General features: G+C 42.2%; 1 protein-coding gene across 1 annotated transcript in view; it reads right to left on the bottom strand.

Annotated features, from left to right (window-relative positions):
• scfd2 (sec1 family domain containing 2) overlaps nt 1-24,441 on the bottom strand; it is an 87,987-nt gene that overhangs the window by 45,106 nt on the left and 18,440 nt on the right. The window contains exon 5 of the mRNA XM_020081466.2: nt 2,926-3,220. Within this exon, the coding sequence (XP_019937025.2) occupies nt 2,926-3,220 (295 nt within the window). The remainder of the gene's footprint in view (nt 1-2,925; nt 3,221-24,441) is intronic.

The raw sequence follows: 24,441 nt of genomic DNA, 5'->3' as shown, positions 1-24,441 counted from the left end.
GCCATGCCAACCCAAACAGCCGCGTTGGGGAGGTCCGACTCTCCCTACTGCTCTCCTCTTCCCTGCCCCGTGCACACTACACTGACAGGATGAATAACAAACCTAATGTCTGTCTGAGGCAGAGCCATGACATGAGACCAGTTCCAGTTCAAATTCACATCTTCGTCTAAAAGCTTTTAAGTGACCTTCTTTCACTGTCACTGCCGCCTCTAAATCACTGTCACCAACACTGGAGATTTCACATTCTCACTACTGGAGCTGTACACCCACACGCTGACATAAGTACAGACAAACTATGATTCATCATCTTAAACTAGCTGGATGTTCTAGGGTGAAGAATTTGGAACATTTGCGTTGGCCTGCTTTCTGCCTCGAGTTCCTGTACCCCATTCCTGGGAAAAGCAATGAAACATTTTGAAGAGGGAGGGCGATTGAGTCTGAAGCAAAGAAAATCAAAATCCAAAGGACACAAATCCATAAAGTCGTCAGATTTTTTGGTCTTTTACCAGCAACAAAGTAGATGTTGCCACAACTGAAATGAGGGATTAACAGTAAATGCTCTGAGCTATTTACAACCTGCACACATCACACACACCACCCTTGTACACCACAGACTTTCTGGAAGCAGCCAATCAGACTCAGACTTTCAGGAGATCAGTGGGTTCCTCGTCCAATCCCATTGTTTGCTCTCCCTCAACAGCGCTTGCTTACGACCAATCCGGTTCCTTCCACATGTGGTGTTGGCTGCGGAGCGTCTGGTTTAAGAGCTCATTTCCCAGTCCGCAATAAGCAGAACCATTTTCTTGGACAAATACTGTGCGACCCTTTAATCAAAGCCATACACCGAGACAACAATGCACAGACATGTTCATTTGACATGCACAGACACACAAAGTGATGAGAAAGTCAAATTGTACACACAAATGAGCACAACAAAGGTTTTCTTCCCTTAAAAACTGTTTTGATATACTCTCTTTTCCCTGTCCCTGTCAATGAGATCCTAAAACCAAGTATTAGGTGTGGAGCCAAAGTCTGATAAGTTTAATTCATTTTTCTTTGAGGTTTTGCAATCTTAAATTCTTCTTTGCCTTTATCCTTGAAACATTCCTATACATTATATGTAAATATCCACCTCATGGTTCATGCAACAAACAGGTACAGACACATTGTTAAAAAAACAGTGCATTCATTGAAGTTTGATGCTGCACTAAAGAAAACGATGGTCCACTAGGCCTGACAGTGAATATGGAAAAGTAAATAAATCTACAGTATGTATTCGTCTGAGGAGGAAGATTTCCTGAAGGTGCTCTTTAATTAAGTCCCCAGAAGGAGGTAGTTATGGAGGTCGCTGTGTTTTTCATAGGCCTGTCCTGCGTCTTGTCCTAAACTCACTTGTCCTTTTTCCTTCTTTGTGTTTCTGGCATTGTTCCATGTGAATGTTGTCTCTGTTTTTCTGCAATCTGAATGTGCATGCACTTTGTCTGTACGTGAGCTGTCTGCAGCGTGTTAGCTAAACTTGGGCTGCTTACTGTAGCCGAGGGGAACAAAATCAAAGAATTTGCAAAAACATTGTTCTCATGGAGACCAGGTTTTTATTCAACGTCTGGTTTCCATTTGAGTCTTTTAATTGGGGAGAATGTCACAATCAATGTTTTACTCTGGATGCAGAAAGAGAGACGACCTCCCGTGTCATGTTACTCCAGCCGAGCACTTCATTGGCTGCCATAAAAACCCTTGCACTGGCACTCCTTCATGAACATACACACACACTCAAATTTGAAAGAAAGGTGCACACACTGCTGAATTCCTCTGAATGGGCAACATGTGCGCGCACACGCACACAGTTTTTTTTTGTCTAAAAACACCTGGCACACCACGACAGGGTAATTTCCAGAGACGTGTTTATAACAGAAAGTCAGGTTTTTAACATGAGCCACATCTCTCAGCGTGCGCCTGCCAAGAGGCCCCTGACATCCAAACTGCACTTAGCCAACTAGAGCAGGAAGAGAGAGAGACAGAGTATGTGATGGAAAGAGGGAGAGAGAGAGTGTAAAAAAAGAGCATGGGGATCAACAATCTTTATTAGTGCTTAATCCATCAACCCTATACATATATATATACATATATAAATTATATATACCATATGACCCTGTGTGCGATATAAGATGAAAACACTAACAGGGGTGTATTATTTCAGGGTGTGTGCTAAGGCACTGAGCGGGCAAAAACTAAATGTAGCTCTAATTATGAAGTATGTGGCAGGGGAGGAGATTGTGTGTGTGTACAGGCTCAAGGTTAAAGACGCTATTACTCTGGGAGGTACAGCCGGCTGTGGTGTGGAGGTAGACGGTTAATTCATCATAGAGATGGCCTTGATCTGCTCCACCACACAGTTACCAGCACAGCTAAGACCAGCAACGACTCACAGAGGAACCAAAGAAACCAGGATACAAACAAACACACGCAGAGACTAATGCCAGTGCACCAGGGGTTTTCCTTTTTATGCTTTTCAGATGAAACTCTGTCATGGCGATTCATTTATAAGGTCATTTCTCACAACACACAATTTTTCTCTTGAACTTACCCACTTGCACAACTTGAAACACTCCCATACTCAACAATTTGAGTAACTTCTTGCTAAATTAACCAGATGTGTGTGTGTGTGTGTGTGTGTGTGTGTGTGTGTGTGTGGGTGTGTATGAGTAGGAGAGCGTGCAGGAAAAAGCGTGATACAAAGAGAACAGAAGAAGGATGGGGTGTGAAGACCTTGAAAAAAAAATCCTCTGCACTGGAGGCAAATAGAGGAAATAAACATTCAGCTGTTCCCACTTTCTAACTGTACTATCTCTGGACCATCAGTAAATCTGGCAAACTGATGCTACTGGAAGTAATCATGAGGCTGTGATCACACTGACTCTCACTCACCAGTGAGTTTCTGGAACAAGGGGCTGAGCTCCATCTCCTGCGTGATGACCAGGGTAAGTGCTCCTATCAGGTCCTTCTCCAGCTTCTCCAGCTCCTCCTCCTCGCTGCCCTGGTCTACAGGCTGCGCCTCGTCGGCCAGGGAGTACAGGTAGACCAGCAAGAGGATCAGTTCATCAGGCCCACACTCATCCTCCTTGGACCTTGACCCCGAGGCTGAGCTGTCGTCGCCTCCACGGGGCCGCATCAAGGGGAGCAGCTGCCTTAGCACAGTGGGGAAATCAGAGTCTCCGAGAGCCTGCGACACACAGATGTACAAGGAAAACTGGTGGTTAGTCTGAGGACAGCCAATTAGGAACCTTATAGAACTACATAAATAGGTGTGATAATGTCAATTCCACTCTCATGTCTGTACAGTGGTGAATAGTTTCCTCAAATTCAGTCAAGCTGCACCAAATTTCTCCCACTCACATCAGTTTTCTAAATGTGCCAGATTTTTTCCATTTAGATCCATGAATTGCTCCCTGGGAAAACAACGAAGATGTTGAAAACGCCCTGTATTGCAACGGTTGCATCCAAATTTTATGGGTTCTTTTTTTACCCATACTGCACTGTTCCAACAGGGGTGAAACACAACCTCCTTGGCAAGGTAATGAGTATTTTGCATCATAATGCAAAGAGTATTTACATCATCTGATGTTACCTAATCATAAGTCAACATGTCTATTAGCTGCCTTCCTTATTTCTGTTGTAAAAATACTGTAAGTGGTGAAATTACAAGCAGTGTGAGTGAGCTCATCGTTCCATTCGGCAATTTTACAGCTTTTCAAGAGGATGAGGTAAAGCTTAATTTTGTTTCATTCTTCTGTTGGATTTTGCATGGGTACTGAACTGTTTTGTCTCCCTCACACATGCACGCACGCACACACACGCAGTAGATCACAGGATACTGGCCACTCTCAGAACAGGGTGAGCTCATAGGCCTATAAAACAAGGGCGTGGAGCTAATCTGTCTGATGAACAGCCTGAAAATCTAATGAAAAATAAGGCTGAAAATTGGAAAATGGAGACAACAGGGTCACAGAGGGGAGGGAGACATTGAAAAATAAAGGAGGGAAGAAAATAAGTTGAGACAGATACAGAGACATAACAAGAGCAATTAAGGTTGAGATGATAGTATGAAAGGGAATGATTGTTGACAGAGGACTGTATGTTTGTGTCGGACAGAGCTACAAATGCCCCTCTGGATATATTTCATTTTAACAAGGGATTCCTCTGGAAAGAGCTTTGTGTTCTTCCCACCAAGACAAACAGGCTCTGAGAATGAGGGGCTTTGGACCCTGTGGACCCACTGGGGGGATCCTGTGTCTGACCCAGAAGAACTTTTTACTGAGCCAAACACGCAATACAATCAGCCCCAAAGATGGTGAGCCAAAGCCACGGAGACCTCTGATCTGATCTCTCTGAAGAGAAGTCATCTTGGTGTAAGTCGCTTTAGTTAAAATTGTGAGAACAGTGAAAGTGACATGAACAGATACAGTTGAAGATGTCAGTCACATCCTCCTTATGTGTACAGTATCTCAGAAACACAATCTGGCTCTTTCCAACAGGGCCTCCTCCCTGCCTCAGACCCCAGCCAAACACTCGCCCCCTGGGGACGTTCACACATAATCTTACCACACATTCTTCTTTTTAAACATTGTGAAATCAAATACCTCTCCAAGTTGCGCTCGTTCGAACAGCCAAACAATGTTTGGGAGCTTTCCCTTGCTCATGTTGCCGGTGGACACAGCGAGGGGAGAAAGACAAAGAACATTAAGGATTTCTTGCTGAAAAGCAAATGGATGATATACTTTTTCTCTCAACTCTCACTTTAGAACTATTAATCTCCAACACTTCTGTCTGTACACATCCAGCAGGACGTTCATATGATCCTCCAGGTTCTCAAAGAAGCGTGTCCACTGCCAAGAAATAACAGTTTCATTTCACTGCAGCCATGTAAGTTTGGCATCACAAGCTGTCAGTATGGGTCAGTGCAGGGAGGTGGAGCTGACAGAGGAGCCATGGGCCTCCACATCATTTGTCAAAAGGTACTTTGCTGAGAGCTGAAATAGCATGACTACCTTTTATGTTGCTATCTTGCACGAAGCAGATATTTCTTAAAAGCAGAAACATTTAATTATGTATTTAGAATTTGACTTCATATATCATCCTCAAACTGTGAAACAAAAGATTTTAGTTTGAATAGTCATTTAAAGTGATCATATCTTTTCAAATATAGTTTCAAATGAAGCAGAGTACATTTGTGTGTCATCACATGTCATTTATCACAGTGTGGGCACGAGTTTGGACCACTTCAAGTCAAAACACCCATTCCCAGTATTTAAAGCTAGGGTTGGTAATCCTGGAAAAGCTAGCAAGAGCAAACAACACTTTGAAAATATGCAACAGGCACACCCCACTTCCTCCCATCAGCCCTTCCAATCAAAGCCACACCCCCAAAACACATGAATGTGATTCGGTCTGAAGGGAATGATCGGCCCTTTTAATCCAGTCTTGCAAGGGACACTGGCTATTTTTTTTAAGACAATTATTTATTGATGCTATAGGGACAGAGGATTTCAACAAATAAGGTAAAAAATGCTTCAGAAACAAATTCCCATCACAATCCAACGGTTTAGCTACCGTTACTGCTACACAGCACAATAAAAATGCAAGCCTTTATGGAGCCAGTGGAGAGAGCATGGTTATTGAGATCGGTGACTGATTGATTCAAATCAGAGTGTTTCTGTTCTGTCAGACATGCATGAGACAAACGACTGAAAAAAACGCAGCTGAAATGCTCTCTGTGTTTAAACGCCCTCTAAGCATCCAGGAATCAACACAAAAAAAAAAAAGAAGCAAAACACAGACAACAGTGAATAAATGACCCCACAGATTTATGTTGCGAATTTATCGAGGAAGTTCTGATTCAGGGATTCAAACCAACGGCTTCGAAGGCTACTTATCCATTGGTCACACCATAGATAGTACAAGATTTTTGTACATATTTTTAAATTTTTAAAAAAAATTTGTGAACCTACTAACAACAATTATTGAAAGAAGAATTGTGTATTTCAGTTTTTTTTGGTAATGGCTCTTTCTTTCATCATTGAACAAATGCACAACAGTACACCTTCCTCAATCAAACTGTAAACTGTGCTGTTTGTGTATGTTTTCACACGTGAGAGGAAGCATGCACTCTAAGTGGGTCCCTTCAGGAGATCCATAAAAGCTGCTGTCAGCTGCATGACATGGCGCCAGCGCAGGAAATGGAGATCTTTGGTAGAGAACTAAGACTGAGTGAAGCTGAGTGGGAAGACTGACTAAAGCTCTTTCCAGCACTGAAACTAAACTCAACAATGCCCGACTCATGGTGCTGGCCCACACGCTCCCTGGAAAGATGTTGGACTGTTCACCTCTGGGAACAGCATGGAGCAGAATAGAGCATGCTTTCCATGGCACTCTGGATAACACAATCAGGCTATTACACTCAGATAGTGTGTTTTACTTGAGAACAGCTATAGACTAAGATTAGTTTTAACTACACAGCAATAAACTGATTTGATTTTGTGCCATGTGTATGAAAGGCCAGTAAATGTTTTTGACTGGTTCAGTGTTGATACAGTATATATTATAGAAACAGAAATAAATCATTTACATAGTTAATAACAAATTCTAAAATAAGAAATGAAAAAACGGAATATCTTTAAAAAGTACTGCATTTATCTAAAGATCAATATAACAAAATTACAAAGTAATTAATATCATTAATTGATATTCATTTAAACTATATAAAATGGAACTAAAAATAAAGAGGCTAGAAAAAGAAAATAAATGACTAAGTAAATCCAATATCTATTGGGATTTAATTAAATTATGTATATTTAAATGATCTGTAAGATGATGTACTTATTCAATATTTATGTTATTTTGTAAATCCCCTTTTCATTTCAACTATTTATTGATGGATCCTACTTAATTAGTGAAAATATAATAGTCCTATTTTTGCTGCCCACTAAAATACAATTACTATTACTATTGACACTTGTAGTCCTCCATACATTCTATTTAACATATGAATATTTGTACAGGTTAACAGGTTAATGCATCAACTCTGAGAGGAATCAGTCGAAAACATTCAATTTATGCAGCATTAGGGTCCAGTCTAAAAACAGTGCGTTTTTAGGGGCAGTGATTGTGGACTGAGCTGGAGCATTACTGCCGTAATAACAGGAAGCTAACGTTATTATTACAGACGATTACTCAAGGCACCAGTCATGCTGCAATGTCCTAATGTGACTATTACACACAATTACAGAATAACAAAATAATCACTCTGTCAAAACAATGCTAATTTCAGAGCTTGCAATTTCGAAAGCAATTTCTTCAAATTACTATTATTTTTTTATCAAATTGACTTTGGAAAAATAAAGCGAACATACACATTCTTTGCCTTAGAATAAACTCAGATTGGCTGAGACTAAAATTGCAGCTGGATTATTGGTATAAAACCAAAGTATCATTGGCTTCTTGCAAAGGACTTTGCACCAATCATAAGCTCTCTCTTGCATTACGTTCTGGCTTGAATCTATATGCCAGTGATTGACAGATTACTGTCTGGCAATCCCAACCATCCTGGGGTGCATAAAGGCTCAATCTCGCCCAATGAAAGAGTCGGGCCAAACTCCGCCCCTGCCCGGCACAGCCTGAACAGGAAACCAGCTCCAGATGCAACCCCTGGAGGAAGGTGACTGTTTCAGATGTAGCACAGCTAACCAGAACCAGGCCCTGTTTGCCTCGCTCCCTGCCTGCACAATGAACCTTTTTCTGGGCCTCAGGGCTGGGGGAGGGGCCAGTGTTGAAGGTGGGGGTCCTTGTGGTAGCATGAACAACAAAGTTGCTAGAGGTCAGCTGTTCTTGCTGACCAACGACACACTGGCCAGGAGTCACCTTACACGGATGTCAGACAGTTCTTCAGGACCATAGCAACACAAAAAAAAGACCTCATCTGCACACATGCGCTTCATTTGAAAATATGTAATCACATCCAGTTTGCATTCACAAATAACAACATGCAAAGCTGGAAGGGATACAGGCAAACTACATAAATACAAACAAAATACATAAATCTTGAAGTTAGAAGGCAGCAACTAAACTCTGACTGTAAATTATGTACAAGTACACTGTTGATTTGTAGTAGAACAGCTAGAAAACAAACATGTATGTCTCCGCTCTCAGAGAGGCTGGCAGGAGTTTGAACATGTAAACAACAACACTCAGAGCAAACTCACAAATGCTTCAACAAACATCTCATAAATGAATAACTGAGCCTGCCAACACATTTGTGCATGTACAGTATCTCAGCAGGAACACGAGCTCATTGCAACCTGCGGTGATGACAATGATGGATCCTTGAGCTGGGTTCACCGGAAAATTTCTGTTTATCAAAAGACGGAAATTTGGAACGGAAAAATAAAGTTTATCTCTGGCACTCTTTTTACTGCCATTATTCTGTCTTGTGTGAAAGGTGTGGACAATGCCTCAGGTCTTTAACAAGGGGAGCGGAGATGTGACTCTAAACACAAAGAAGAGCGAGTGAGCACACAGGTTCATACGGATGAAGAACACCAGTTCATCAAATCACTAAACTTTGAGTAAAACTAGCTTGAAATTCAAACCTGTGTATCCACATTTCTCTGTGTCGCTCACTTCTCATCCTGTTTCTTGATGAAATAAAAACCAGATGATTTTGAAAAAGCCTGACAGCTGTGTGTGGACATTTATCTTTCAAAAGAACGTTTTCTACCTGATTATCAAAGAAGTTTGATCATCTTTTAACTGCTGACAACAACAAAGTTATCCCATTGAGATTTGTTTAAATAGTGGTGATAAAATCTAACATTGGAAATGTAACTGTTCACTGGTCTGAGGCTGAATAACAAGGTGAGAAATGTAGGTTCGTACACAGCAGAATACAACTCATCACAGCTCTGAGACTTAAGCAAAACGTCTGTCAATGGTACTGTATCTTATTTTATAGGCTGCAGCTTTAATGTCTGTCACTCTGAGCTGACGACTCAGCAAAACACTGCTTCAGTGTAAAAGGAAAACACACCAGGCGTTTCTTTACAATAAATCTATTAATACTCAGTAAATTATGGAATGTAATGAATGTAGTCTACACAACCACAACTCTGTGTGTCGGGCAACTTGTACTTGCCTGAGCATAAACACAAAAAGTAGAGTAGCCAGGTTAAAAAAAAGGGAAAACATAGGAAAAAAGTTAAATGATGGCTTGATTGATTGATTTGACAGATATTGATAAAAGAAAAGAGATGGCATGATAGATGGGGCAGTGCATAGAGAAGCTCTTAAAGGTAAGGTGAAGGCCTGGTCTGGCTTCACCAGCCTAATCCTGATGTTATTTGTGGGACCAGCGAGACATAAATCTTTGGTTTTAAATGGAGCTTGAATTGCCACACATAGTGCGAGGTGGGTCTGTTTTGTTTCTGCCCAGCCGAGCGGCCTGGTCACAGATCTGCATGCTGGACTGCTAGGAGAGAAATCAATGGACTCCTGCACATGGAGATGCAAAGCACAGCTGAAGATCAGCTTCGCCAGAGGAGGCATGTACACGGGCAGCTTCCTCTCTGTCAATACATGCAAACGCTTTCAGTAGCTTTTATAATTACTTCTCCTTTTTTCTCACCATTTGTCCTCTTTAGGCCACTGTCTCCACAGTCTGTCTTATCTGTGTTTTTTCCTCCACTGCTCTGTGTGTCAAACGCTGGCCTGGCGCAGAGCTTCAGGGCTATAATTTAGAGTAGACGTGGAACCCAATCACAGACACAAACATACAGTCCGTGCACTCCTCCCTGTCACCGCCAGTCAGCCACATGCTGGTCACTGTGGCTGGACTGTGTCTGCCCGGCACACGACATCCTGCCTCCTTATCGCACTGAGAGCTGCAGCTCTTTTGATTCTCTACTGAGCGAGATAGAAAACGTATGAGCTTTTAATGGGAACTTTTGCATTAAGGCAGTTCACTCCAAGTGTTTGTAAACATAAGGGAATTAATGAGCCTGTATTTTTGCCACATCTGCTGCAACAGATTATGGCGCAATTCACCAGATGAGACTTGCTCTGCAGCCACAGGCTCCAGGGCCGTGTAAAAACCTCCTGCACTTTTCTCACACTGGGAGAAATGAATCGTGAGCAGACACACTTGAGGACAGTACATTACATCCACTACTAATTGACTCAGGAGGCTCCAGCAGGGAGAAAACATCCTGGGGTAAACAGACGGTTTCTAGAAGAAGCAGAATGTAACAACCACGAAGTTATCCGATGGGACTTCAAGCAAAACAACTGACTGTGACGTTTTGCCTTTACTCTGTTGTATTTTTCATAGTAGCCAATCAGAAACATGGCACGGACATATTACAAGACAACTCTTCTGTTTTGTTGTTCCTTTTTTTTCTTTTTAAATGAAGAAACTTGTAGAGTGAAAGACTAAAGCAGCCCATCTGATTTCAGTTTCTGTCTCACACATGGAGGGGAGGGTGCAGAAGTGGAGAGGGGGGTTGGGGGGATGGTGATTAAGTTTAACCAGCACAAAGGAGGTTATTTCAAAATAAGAGTTTGACTTGACTGCTATAGGGAACAGCCAGAATGCAGATATTTAAAACGTGTTGTGCCAATTTTGTGTGATCCTGATCTGTGTTTGAGTTTGATTTATGAAGGGAAAACACAATTTAAGTTTTTATATTAGCAAGTTTGCTGAAGTGGGAGATAAAGTTTTGGAAATTCAGTCCCAAAACCTACGGGGCACTTTCAGACATTGGGGGGCACTGTTGCACTGGGCCTGGGAGCGCCTGCACTGATTGAACCAGGACTGTCTGTCTCTTTCGCTCCAAAACTCCATCCCTCCGTCCTGGAGAAAGCTTCAATAGACAGGAAATGGGCTAAAGTTGAAGTGTTGGATATTTTTAAACTGTCAGCTCTGTATCAGGTGGGTTACGGCTGCGCAATTGCAAATTCTGCATTGCTGACCTCAGCTCCGTCCACGTCGCCGTGTCTAACCCAGGAGGGGTGTCGTCACAGGCTGCTGTGGTGGATGCAGAGCTCTGTCATGGGTGAGGTTTTTTTTTTTTTTGTTTAAATAAAACATGGAATTCATCATGAATAAACTGAGAGCTGTGTCAGTGACGAGTGTACTCTGATGTGAGTCATTACTCTGGGGTACAGCTGGTACGCTCGCTGCATCTCTAAGGAGGAGTGTGTGGTTGTGTGTGTGTGTGCTGAGGAGAAGCTAATACTCTTGTGCCACATATGGAAAGAGGCTTCTTCTCTGAACCCCACATTAACACAGAGGTCACAGACTTAACACTGTATTTATGTGTAAATGAAAAGAGGTAACATACACATCTGTTTGAAGGCAAAAGGGTTTTTATATGAAGGGAAGGCAGTGTATTGCATGTGTTTTTCCTGTGTAAATACATACTACATCGTAATCTGGACTGTCCCGACTACGTGTATCTCTATCATAGACATGGACAAACACGCCCACACACGGCTGCTCTTCTCCAAACATTTATAAAATCCACTCATTACAGACACGGGAAATGGAAAACAGCTAATCTCCCTTCATTTCCCTGTACTCATACACACACCTGTGAGGATGTAGAGATGAATTATGCTCAAAATAGGAAAGTTCTAAAACATGTTAATTAACAGGAAGAAAAACATCCCAAAAGACAAACAATAAGGAAAGAGAGAGAGTGGAAACATGGGAGCAGAGATGAGGATGATGGGAAGAGATTGTAGTAGGACCTCCACGCAGAGATCTTATCATCGAAGGGATGGTGGTGTGACTGTGGTTATTCCCATGACGCTCCCTGATGACCACAGTGATTCAGGGGCTGCATCCTTTGGCGGCTGCATTTGAGGACCAGTTGAGTCACGGCGGTTATGGCACTATGAAGGCGACGAGCCTTCCAGTGCTGAAGTATCAGAGATCAGCTCGACTGAACAGCTCACAGAACACTAGTTAAAAAACCAAGGTGCATTAAAACTTTCTCCTCATGTCCAACGGCAGCGCTGTTGCTAGGAGACAGCAGTAAGTGCAGGACAAGCTGGTAACGCCAATCACAGAAATCCTCCGCAGACCAGACTGACTCATTTCGGTTCAGCCTTCGTGGTTTGCAACTTATGAAGACCGCCCTCTTTACCACCTTCTACAGTGATGATGTCACTCAGAGCAAAACTCTATCCATTAGTTAATAATCTCACACACACACACACACACACACACACACACACACACACACACACACACACACACACACACACACACACACACACACACTATTGTGTAAAAGCCACATGATAAACAGTTACAGGCTTATTCTCCTACCCATTTTAACTGGAATCCCACGGTTCACACATAAAGGAGAAAGAAAATGGAGTTAGGAAATAAAAGCCACAATCAGGGTAGTGGTTGCAGGGGGAGGAGACTTTCAAAACAAAAGTTTGGAGGAGATAAAATATTTTTTTTCAACTCTTTTTCTTCCATTATTTCAAAAGCTCTACTTTCACAGATAAGACCTGAACCTTTTCTTAAGGTTTGCTCCTGAATGCATTTGTGACGTAAAGTTAATGGTGTTATTTCTTATATGTTATTATACAAAGCGACTCGTTCCTCTACGCTTTATGTATCAGAGCAGTGGACTGTGAAGAGAACGCTATTTGTGTGAGTAATCTAAGACCTGAGACGGGGTGGCATTCTGCACACACAGCAGTCCTCTGTCACACATGCATACTCTCGTGCTGCCGCTAACACAGGTTGCGCTCGTCACACCTAAACACACACACACACACACAAGCACACGCACACTGACACTCATACTCAAAGGTAACAGAAGGTATATGTGTTATGCTTGTGTTTACCAAAGTGTCGTGGCGAGGGCTGCACACAACATGCAGTCAAGAGTGAAAGAAAGCACAGACATGCAGTGATCCTTCTGCAGACTACATGTCTGCACACTAACACCCCATCACCCTGCATGGATTCCATCTGTTACAACACTTTGAATATTGGAGGACTTTAAATGGATCTCCTTTTTGGCAATTTATCTGAGCATTGACCCACATTTCATGAAAGGGGCAGAAAGCAATAAATGCAGAGAGTTGGGGGTTAGGATGGAGACAGACAGGGTGCATGTTTTTTATATATATATCTGTGTGTCTGTGTGTGTGTGTGTGAAAAGAAAACATAGTGCTGCTCTGCTGTCACTGGTTCGACACACAGGCTGAAAAAGAACAATACAAACAACATCACCCAGGGTTTCTACTGCACAAACATTCCCAGAGCCTTAAGCCCATAGCTCAGCTAAAAACACTATGAGGAGGAGCAATGAGACAGGCTCAGACCATTAATACAGCCTCACTTTGCCTTGGACACAATACATCATTCTTTCTATTATTGTCTCCAATTTCCTATATTTTTAACCTATTCCCCAATGCATCCTTTTCTCCTACACTCATCACTCTGGCCAAATTAAACAGATTCCTAAACTCTTATGACGTGACAGAAAAAAAAAACTCCCACAAACGACAACCACAGCTCTGAGAAATCCTAACTTCTGACTTTGAAAAAAATTGAAACTGCGATTACTCAAGAAACCAAGAATGATAACACAAATCAAATCAAATAACAGCTCCGCTGAGGTTTTGCAAGCCAGTCTTGTACGATTGGGAGCTGAGATAGTGTTGGAGTGAGGGAGATGGTATTTATGGATTGCTACACTAAACCCAATTTCTCTACCTTATTCCATCCCATTTTAATCCTAACTTTATCTCCCAAGGGTCTAATGGATCATCTGTGTTTCCCAGAATTCTTGGGTCACAAACTGTGTAACACTCGTGCACTAAGCATCCCTGTCAGCAACTGTCGATGACGTTTCTCACACTTTCTGAATGTTTGCATGGATAATTTCTCTCTTTCGACAGCACTCAGCAATGAGCTAAGAGGCTGCTCAGGGTGTTATACCTTCAGTCAGCGGGGGGTTCCTATGCCAGCAGCTGTTTCCAACATGATTATCTCCCTGTCACCTTTGTGGTCCATAACACAGGTGGGTCTTGTATAATAAAGACAACAATATCTTTGACAATCTCTGACCATTACTCTAAATTAAGGGTGACAATGTGCCACAGAGGGTACGACAATGTTTGACTGGCTTCTCCGATAAGTAATGGTTCACGTCAGGCAGTAAATCCTCAGACGCACCCCGGCCCGGCTCTGCATACACTGTGAAAACGTCTCTCTGCTCCTCATCCTCTCCCATCATGTCTGTCCTTCCTGAACAGATGGTAAACACATCGCTAATGCCTTGTCTGTCTGTTTGTCTGCCCTGTGATGCAGCACAGAGCCTCGCTGCTACACGACGACTAAACACATCACAGTGGCAGAGACGTCTAACCTTTTCAAACATCACCGTGACTGTGAGAATCGCAATGTCAATGATAGTCTAAGTGCTTAAGTGTCCAGCGTATACCACTTAGCTAATATTATATTTATTCATATCTACTGTTTAAGGTGTAACTTAACATAAGTATTACACAGGTCTGTAGTGGCCTCAGACTGCCAGCAGTGGCCCAAAGTAACTAAGTAGATTTACTTAAGTGCTTTAGGTTTTGACATACTTAACTTAAGTATTTCCATTTTTTACATCTTACATTTCTATTCTGCTAGATTTGAGATATTGTACTTTTTACTTGTACTCTACTACATTTATCTAATAGTTTAACTAATTATTAACTTTACAAACTACAGTCACATTCACTCTGAAGATGCTGACCCCTGGGTAATTATGATTTTACCAATTCTTTAATGCAGGACTTTTACTTGTAACGTGGTGTTGGTACTTTTTAAGGATGTAAAGCCTTCTTGCAGGAAGGCTATTTGTAAGGGACGATGCATGTTAAAAGCCAAACAGTGTCAACATGTAAACGGTTTTCAATGCCAAATTATTTAAATATACAGTATAAGAATTCAGTCAGGACCGGGAATTGTGTGACAGGTGCTATAAAAATAAAATTTGATGGGTAAAATTTAAAATTGTTAAGAAAAAAAACAATAACTTCTACCTCAACCAGTTATTGAATGTTTAAAGACTAGTTAGTGAGTAATAATACACTAACTATTCTGTAAAGTGTGGTATTGGTACTTATATAGGACCTGGATATTTCCTCCAGGATGGCCATTTATACAGAAAAGTGTATATTAAAAAAAACAGTACATGAGTTATGAAAACAATGCCAACAATGATAAAATGTTTTTAGAATAATATACAGCAGTTAAATCTTTGTTGAACTTGTCAATTAAATAACATGCAAATGGTTTTCAATGTCAAATTATATATATATACTTAAACCATTTACCTTAAAGTAAAGACACTTTGACATGATGAGCAACCCTCTGCTACTACACGAGGTGTTTGTAAATGTTTGTCCACCCACACTGGATAAACATTTTTCTGTAATTTAATGCAGTGCAACACCACGCACTTCTGCTAGAGTCAGCAACTCTTTGACAGTCTCAACACAAACTGAATATGATGAGCTTTACAAATGTAAGGTTTATTGCAGGGCTTGGTCACTAGATATCATCAGATTAAGGTGTACCTAACTCAGTGTAGTATTTATTATAATAAGTCTTGTTTCATTCTGAAACATATGATGACATATTTGAGCAATTGCTTATAGCAAAAGTTTTGTCTATTTGAAGAAATAGAAAAAGAAACAGTAGGAGCAGACTCAGCCAACAGCAGACTAAAATGCAAACTTGCAAAAGTACAAATTTGATTCTGCAGTTTAACCTCTGTATTGTTGTGTTTTAGGCAGGATGTGGAGAAGCGGCTGGTGCAGTGTGAACGAGGACATCTGAACTTTTGATCCTCGTTGCCAGATGTGCAGTTTAATGTGCCGTTTGTGTCAATGCTTCATTTTCCATACAATCAGCTCCTAATAACCACAATAAGCAACTGAGAATCAGTTGAAAGCTGATGACAATTTCAACACAAACCATGACCACCCAAACTGAACACACTCATCAAATCATAAACAGCATAATTTATTATGCCTCTCAAACACACAATACACACCATGTAAAAGGGCTATAAACCTTATCACCGTTAAATAGCGTCTGAAATTATGAGATGAAGTGATGTTCAGACACATGGGGCGCGCACAACAGCTAACATGAAAGAGAGAGCACACAGCATCTTAAATAACAAAAGCAGAAAAAAAGTGGGTGGAGAAGCTGGAGAGTAAAGAAGCAGGAGACTTGAGGGGAGGGGGTTATGGGGGGCACATGTTGGCAGTAAGAGTGAGCAGTCTTCTCCTCAACCCCCCTGCATACCCTTCTCCCACTCATAATTAGCGGTTCGGCGTCGGTGCTCGTTTTGGGTTACTTTTATTCCTTTTCCCCATTTCACTGAAAACAGCAGTGGGACAAACAGGCCCACATGTGTGTCCTCATATATACCAAGCTTAGAACAATAGAGGAGGAGAAGCGGGGCATGTGAGTCCATTCCAGATGAAAGCTACAGCGGGAGAACAGAGAAATTAGTGACGTTTTCCATACAAAGTCTGCAAAGTCAAGTTTTCCTATTGTATAAAGTGTATAGTGAGGAGGGCTGGAATGGCTTAGTTCTGGCTTTAACTGGTATAAACTATGACAGGCAATGGAAACATTTTAACATAACTCTGTAGGCATATGGAAATGCACTGATGTCCAGTAATCCTTGTGTTCTGGTTACTTCGGCACACTCCATGCACTCGCTGTGTGCCATGTGTATCTCTTTGAAAAGACTTCTTTCTGTGAGCTGGGTTTATTAAACATGCGGGCTATGGATCTCTATTTGTCATAATTGCACTAAACATATCCAGTATTTTGGCAACTGTTCTGAGGCATTTCTTACAAATCCATTTACAAATATTTTGTCAATGCGTACATGTTCACATGGGCCGCTCTGGTTTCAGTCTTTTGCAGGATGTTTCAGCATGTGGCTACAGTCCCTCTCACTGCTGTACCAGATACACCCCTCTGCCCCAAATAAAGAGTGCATGGACATAATGAGATACATTTCTACAAATAAACACAAGGCCAATCATATTAATAATGAAAGATGAAAGTGTTAGAGAAGAAGAAAGACATATGCTTTAGAGGAGGACAAAGTTACAAGAAAAAGTAAGAGTATGAAACCAGAGGATGACAGAAAGATATTTAACTGCCTCCAGACCCCAGCAGAGAGAGAGAGAGAGGGAGAGAGAGAAAGAGAGAGAGAAATAAAGGGGTGGGGGGATTGTCTCCCTATTCTTTGCACACTTATGTCAATCAAGTCGTTGGGGGAGCGGAGTGGTCCCTTTTCAAAAAAAAAAAAACAGCACAGATGATTTTCATTTGTAGCTCATACAAGATGATTCCAAGAACAACACAAAGCAACCTTGCCAAAAAAGAAAAGAAGCTGTAACTATTTTCTTTCGTCCACGTTGCTCTGAACAAATACAAATTTGAGAGCTGAGCTCAAAAGCAGATACAGCTAAAGTTGTCACTAGCTCAAAGCATTGAAAAAACTAGAATGGCACTCAGAAGAGCGCAAACCTCCACCAAGGTCCAACAGTGATGTTAATTTAATTGTTCCACATCAAACTGCAATAATAGATATCACTACCCTAAACATGATATTTTGTCATCAAGACGCATTCAGATTCTTAAGAAATTAACAAAAGGTTGAAAGAATCTTGCAATGTTTCAGACATTGAACAATTTCCACTCAAAATTTTTAGGAGTTCTTCCATGGCCCATACCTCAGCCTTCCAGCAAGTTCCAATTAATTTGGTTCAGTAGTTTTTGCGTAATCCTGCTGACAGACAGAAAAACATTACCTCATTGGTGGATGTAATTAAAACTTAAAATGGACAGGGACTCATATGCTCACACCTAAAACTAAGATGCTGAAATTGCTCTGCAATGAACTTTTCAAACATTTAACCAATTTAAGTTGTCCCTTTAGAGCCAAAGGTCTCTGTAACATCACACAGGTCAGAGGAACGATTTGAGTTATTATGGCTAACTTGACATTTCCATTTGACATGCCAGTTTTAGAGCTAGTGCACTCTCTCTGTTGGTAATAAAGACGCTGACCTTGTCATAGATACGCATATGCAAAGAAAGGGTGTGCTTCACCTGATCATACACTCAAACCACTTGGATTCAGCCTGTTGAGCTATGTAGGTACACATGGAGTCATGCCCCAGGGAAGTATGGATAATTAATGACAGAGCGAGGGTGGCAAAATCTGTCTCTGATTGACCTGGTTTGACCCTCCCTGCTTAGTTACTATGGTGACTGGTCAGTCTTGTTCCCTCCGGTTGACTAGTTGAATCCCTGGGGCAACAAGATGGTCTGGAGGGTGGGTATGGGTGAACAGAAGGGTGGAGAAGGAGGTGCAAACTGGGGTTTCACATGGGTACAATTACACCAAAGAGGAGTCCTTGTCCCACCTTTATTTCATGACCTAAGGGGGTCACTCCTACTCCCCCACCTAAACCCATTCAAGTTTTTGCCCATCCTTAGCAGTAGGGGGCACTGCCAATCTATCATGTTCCTAAATGTGTAACCAGCAAAAATCTGGCCAAATAAACAGAGTTCACTGTCCAGGGGCTCACAAGGCTGAGCATTCATAATCAGTCACCCAAGCACAGAGGAGTGTGAACTGTCATGTCCATCTGATGCGATAAAAACGGGAGCAAGTTTTCTCAACTTCTACTGTTTGCTGGAGTACTCATCACCTTTAACTGATAAGTCACAATGAAAACTATTTAATCTGGCTCTAAGAAGCACAGAGGAAGACACTCTAAGATCCTGGAATGTGTCTCTGTCTCCATTTAAGATCAGACATAAAGACACAAAGATACATGTCCTGTGGGCTGTGACCTCCCCTGGCCTGTGTTCAGCAGGTAGTGACAAATGACCTGATAGTTAATCTGTCCTGAAGTCGAGCTTTTCTACAGAGAACAGAGAGCCTGTTTGTGACAACAGGAAGTTGAGACACTGTTATCAGAATAAGCACATTAAAGGATCCACATGCATGAATGCATGCGTGCACACATGGCTGCACACACACTTAGCTGCAAGCACATCTGGCCATAGTTTTAGGGAAACATCAGGGAAAAAATGTAATATAAACAGTTAGCAGTGACCTGTCAAACTGAGGGAAGGTGTTGACTGCCAGTCAAAGGAATATAAAGGTATGACGTGGTTCGTTGGCCAGCTCTTTCTAGGACACTAGGTCATTGTTGGGTCTCAAACCCTGGACGTCTTTCCTAATGGTCAGCTTTTTATATGGTCTTTACTTGTTAACAATCCAAGGGTGAATGCTGGGCATTGTGGGATTTTTCCCTAGTCTGTGGTGTCTTGTTGGAGCATGCTCAAATGAAGTCTGACGCCAGGAGGCCAAGTCAGCAGACCACACTGACCTGACTCACCGGTGTCAGTGGAAGCTCCCAGAGTCCCCCCTCTGATCCTGCTCCCTGGACCACCTCACCAAAACACTGCAGCATGACAATACAGCACAGTGCAACAGAGATCTGAGATAGCAAAAGTATGCTCAAGTTGAGAGAGCAGTGTGGATGATCTCCAAGAAAGATCAACATTTGCACTCTGCAAGAAAGTGTGAGAAAAACCTTTGGCTGAGGCTGCGAAAAACATTCAGTTTAAATCCTACAGAACCCTCAAAAAAACACATCTGTCAAAAAACCCCACCAGAAAACCACCCTGGGCCACATGAAAAATCCTCCTGATGCAATGTGTTCTGACTCCACAGTTTAACAGCCGCACCAAACAATAGAGACCAGTACGAAAAATATCCACAGATGCGGACTGCAACTCTGACTCGCAAGAGAACAATGCTAAAGCAAAAAGAGTGCTTTAAGTAAAAGAGAAAATGTTTACTGCATTAAACCTTTATGAGCTCATCCCTCCCTTGGCTTTAACATTCAAGGAGCTGTAGCTCTATAATTCCACAGCTATTAACACCAAAGCAATTCCTATAAAGTTTTAGTTCAGTGGGCTGAGACGAACATGTAGTAGAAAGGCGCTTATTAGAACATTTAAAATGCAGTATATGCAAATTGCTTTTGAGCTGAGAAGTGGAGTAATTGAGGTTTAATATGAGTCGACAAGATTGAGCCTTCTTGTATTCCTTGATTTTCCAGGGCATACGGATTGACATAATCATGGCCAGCAGGAGGGCGGGGCGATTATGGATAAGTAATGCACAAAGCAGAGTGAACCCTACAAGCACCTATCTGTCTCAGAGAAGCAAGGTAATGATAACAGGAAGTGAGATGAGTTGGTGTTGCCCTCTGGCCTACCAAACCATCACCTCTGTTAAAAAGGTCCCTCTCTATAAACAGGCCTCTCTCTGCCTATTAAACAGATAGTACATTAAGCCTGAGCTGCGCAGAACAATGTAAACACAGCCGTCTCAGGGTATGAGCTTTGAGATGGGGTAGGGGGGAGAGGAAGAGAGCTGTAGATGGGGGCTATTCCTGGGTCTTCCTGGGAGTGAACTCCCATCACCGCTTTTCTCTCCCACTGTAATCCTCTCCAACTAAACACAGGAAGGAAGAGATAGGTAAATAACTCTTCTGATAAACCTGTCTTTTTTCCAACTCTGCAAGTTTTAGAAGAGTTGTTATGCGTCAAAGTACAGAGCTGTGGACATTTTTAGTTCATCTTGTACAGTACACAGTGTTTATATTAAAAGATAAAATTAAGAAAAAAAGAGATAAAGGGTAAAAGTGGCCCTTTTAAAACAGAGGTACAACATAAAGTACAGTTTGGAGATAAAGGATAGGAGAGAGACAAAGAGGCCACTTTGTCAGGAGACAGACAGGAGTTGATCCTGAACCTCCTGTGGTTCATTTGGTGAGGGGATCTGTGTTGCCCCAGGGATGAGGAGGCTACAGAGAGGAATCAGAGTGGCTGGATGAGGCAGAATGTGGTTAAAAAGTGGATGGATGGGGAGACGGTCAGTCCAGATGTGAGGCTGTAAAACAGTGGGGTAGTGTGGGAGGTCAGTGTTGGACATCCGAGGGCAGCGCCCCAGAGTCATTCACACCCCTTTGTTACAATCAGCAAAACATGGCAAAATCCCCCCCTGTGGGAGCCAACGGGGACACAGCGGGATGGAGAATGTATGGGATGTGGGGACAGGCTCTATACCCTGGGGAAAGGCCAATTACAGGCTTACAGCCCCCTGTCTGTCTGTGGCATGCAGCTAAGATAAGAAGAGGTTGCTTGGGAGGAATATCAACATTTTCCTCCTCTGTCGCCATAAGAAATGATGCTAGCCAGGATCCTGACACAGTGCAGACCTCTACAGGTCAGTTTATGCCCAAGAGGGTTTGAGGTGAAGGGTCATGAGTCTTTAGGCAGAGGTGGGGGGTTAACAGACTAGATTATCAGTCTGAAAAATACTTGTATGCGATTACTTTATATACACACTGTATACAAGTACACATGACACAGCAGCATATACAGTAGATTTGGATACTATTGTATGTGAAGATAAATGATGAGTGAATATGATACATTTTTAATATATTTCTGCCATTGAATTTTATTTTCATAAAATTAATATGAAGGCCATTGGTTTGGGTTCATAGCTCTATTTAAACTTCACTTTATTTCAAACTAAAATACAAATATACTGTATAGACAGAAAGGACCAGGTAGGCAATTTGCGTGACCGATGGGAGATGGGGGACCAGTGCAGACGAGTGCAGCTTTCTGTCTGAGCTGTGCTGTGACCAGTAATAACTCGGAGCTTGAATGTTTGCAGAGGCATGCCCTCGTAATCCCAGCGGAGGAAAGCAACAGGCTGGGGTGAGAGAGGTTAGCTTCTCTACTGCACTGCTGTAATCGCTCCGATGTTCAATGACGTGGCTGCACGGACATTCAAAGACAGCACTGGCCTTAAAATGTCATTAGAAAAAAATTATAGCTGCAACTTGTTCCAAGTCAATTCTCTTTGGGAGAGAAGTACAGTAGCAGTGTGCAGGAGTAGCTTGGTGAGGGAAAGGCTCTGACTGGGCTGTTGATGGGAGGGCAGTGCGGTGCGCCTGTGATGTTCTGGGAAGAGGTGAAAGAGGGAGTCTGTTGAGTATTGCCTGGGCCACACCAGCGCTGACCATGTCTAGCAGACACATTCTCTAACTGTGGGCTGGAGCTGGACCAAGGCTACTCAATCTGCCCCATTCAGACCAAAAACCCAGTTACATGCCAGGCAAGCCAGGGCCAAGGGCAGCAGGGGTGGGGGTACAGATACAGGCAGGGTGGCAGTGCCAGCCAAGAAGATATGTGGCCATTTCACATAAATATAAGTAGTATACTGTGGGGGTAATAAATCCAACTGCAGTATAAACACTATATATCACACTAACCACATTTATATCACAGTCCAACTAACATGTCAACCTGCATAACCACAGCTGAGCCAAAATCTTATTAACCTCCCAGGTATATCGTCTCACTGGCAAAGGCAGCCATTAAAAGTCTGCCAAAGCACCAAACATTTTCCAACATTTTACACATGTTAGAAGACCAGACTGTCTAATTTCGGTTCGGAGTTTGCAGTCTTGGCAGCCCACGAATTGTGACACAGCTGTAGACTGATTACAAAAATCCACTATCCAGAAATGATGCCAAAATAACCAGGATAGAATACTGCCAACGTTGTACAGATGACATCACTTATGGCCATCAGGGGATGAAGCCGCAGTATTGAGGTCCCGCTGATACACGTGTTTGACCAATCGCAATTCAGTCTCAGCTGTCAATCAAGAATTTTCACCAAGTTTTTATGTCATCAAATAAGTAAAAAATGTACACATTAAAAAAACTCAGTGTTATAAGAGCTAGCTAAAACGTTGATAAAATTAATAACTTCAGTTTAGTCCATTCGATCCACTAAAATGGAGAGGCAGGGTTGATGATCTATACTGCAGCCAGCCACCAGGACAATCATTAGACTTTAGCGTCACTTTTGGGGACCTGTCATGACATCCACGTTATATATTATGTTTGGTAAACCACTGTGTTGTAGCTCAGAAAGAGTTGTTTAAGTCACAAAATACTTAACAGACAAATCATTGGAGTGGAATGAACTAGGCCGGTCCATGAACTTGACGGCCCTTTGCCTCAGTACGGCCAGTGGCCACTGAGCACTGAGCACCACAGACGAGCTGGCCTGAATGAACTCGCACTGTCCACCTCGATGGAGTGTCCGGCTCTGCCTAGTCGTGCCCACAGCAGCCCTAACATACTCAGGCAGAGCAAACACAGCCTTGACCACGAGGCAGAGCTGAGAGGCGTTTCACCCGGCCATTTTGTAATGTAATTAACTTCTCTCTGTCCATGTCGAGCCAAAGCGTAAACCTTGCATGGAAATTAAATAAACACAGGGGGCACAGAGGACAAACAGCTCATTTCCTTTAATACTGCAATAAAACTCCAGCCCGTTTTGATTGCAAACACCAGCTCTCACATTGCGCTCAAGGCCTGATTATGAGATTTGATTCCTGAAGAATGTCGATTTGAATCTAGGCCAAGTGCTATGTATGCTATCCAAAGCTAAATACAACAACTGTCTGTTACTAACACAGTCGCCATCAGTTTAATCAGACCCACTCATACCTGACGGCACAGTCACCTCAGAAGCCTGGTCGTTCTGAGACTGAAACTAAACAAAGTGGTGAGAACCTTGTCTTTGAATGATCCAGGTAAAGTGAATAACCATAGAGAGGATCAAAGTGGAGTCATAGAGTAAATGAATACTGGAACTTTAAGCCCTAAAGTCTTCTTCCTTTATTTAATAAACCAGCAATGGCCCCAGCTGAGGTCCAAGGTTTATGAGGTTGTTTTCAAATTCCAATTAGGCACGGGGCACTGCTGCAAGCTTGTTTTATTTTTCCGTGATTTACTTTAATAAGCTCCTAAATACTCTGCTGTTCTACTGTTTACATTACAGCTTCAGGAATATGAAAAGACTCAATGAAAATAGAAAGGTATGACACAGGGGAAATGGCTTTAGCATTAGTTAATTCATAGTACATCGCTGTTTAGCTGGTTACCCTGCTGATATAAAGGTTTTAGAACACACACTGATCACAGGTTGCGATCTGGAAAAACATGTTAGAGTAAGAAGTGAGTAGAATTGATGACTGGCTCGTCTGGGTTGTTATTTATTCTTACAGTCTAACTTTTCCTCATCTCCTCTGTTGGTCATCCCTGTAACACTTTTGACCTTTCAAAAGTCCAACACACGTATACATCCGCCTCAGTCTGCCCCGGTAAACTAGATCCCTATGTTTTCTAAATAACATGAGTGGAAATCTGGCATTTTTCGC

The sequence above is a fragment of the Paralichthys olivaceus genome, chromosome 3 (genome assembly GCF_024713975.1).
Source record: "Paralichthys olivaceus isolate ysfri-2021 chromosome 3, ASM2471397v2, whole genome shotgun sequence".
NCBI lineage: Eukaryota > Metazoa > Chordata > Actinopteri > Pleuronectiformes > Paralichthyidae > Paralichthys > Paralichthys olivaceus.
This window is presented reverse-complemented; position numbering and strand designations above follow the sequence as displayed.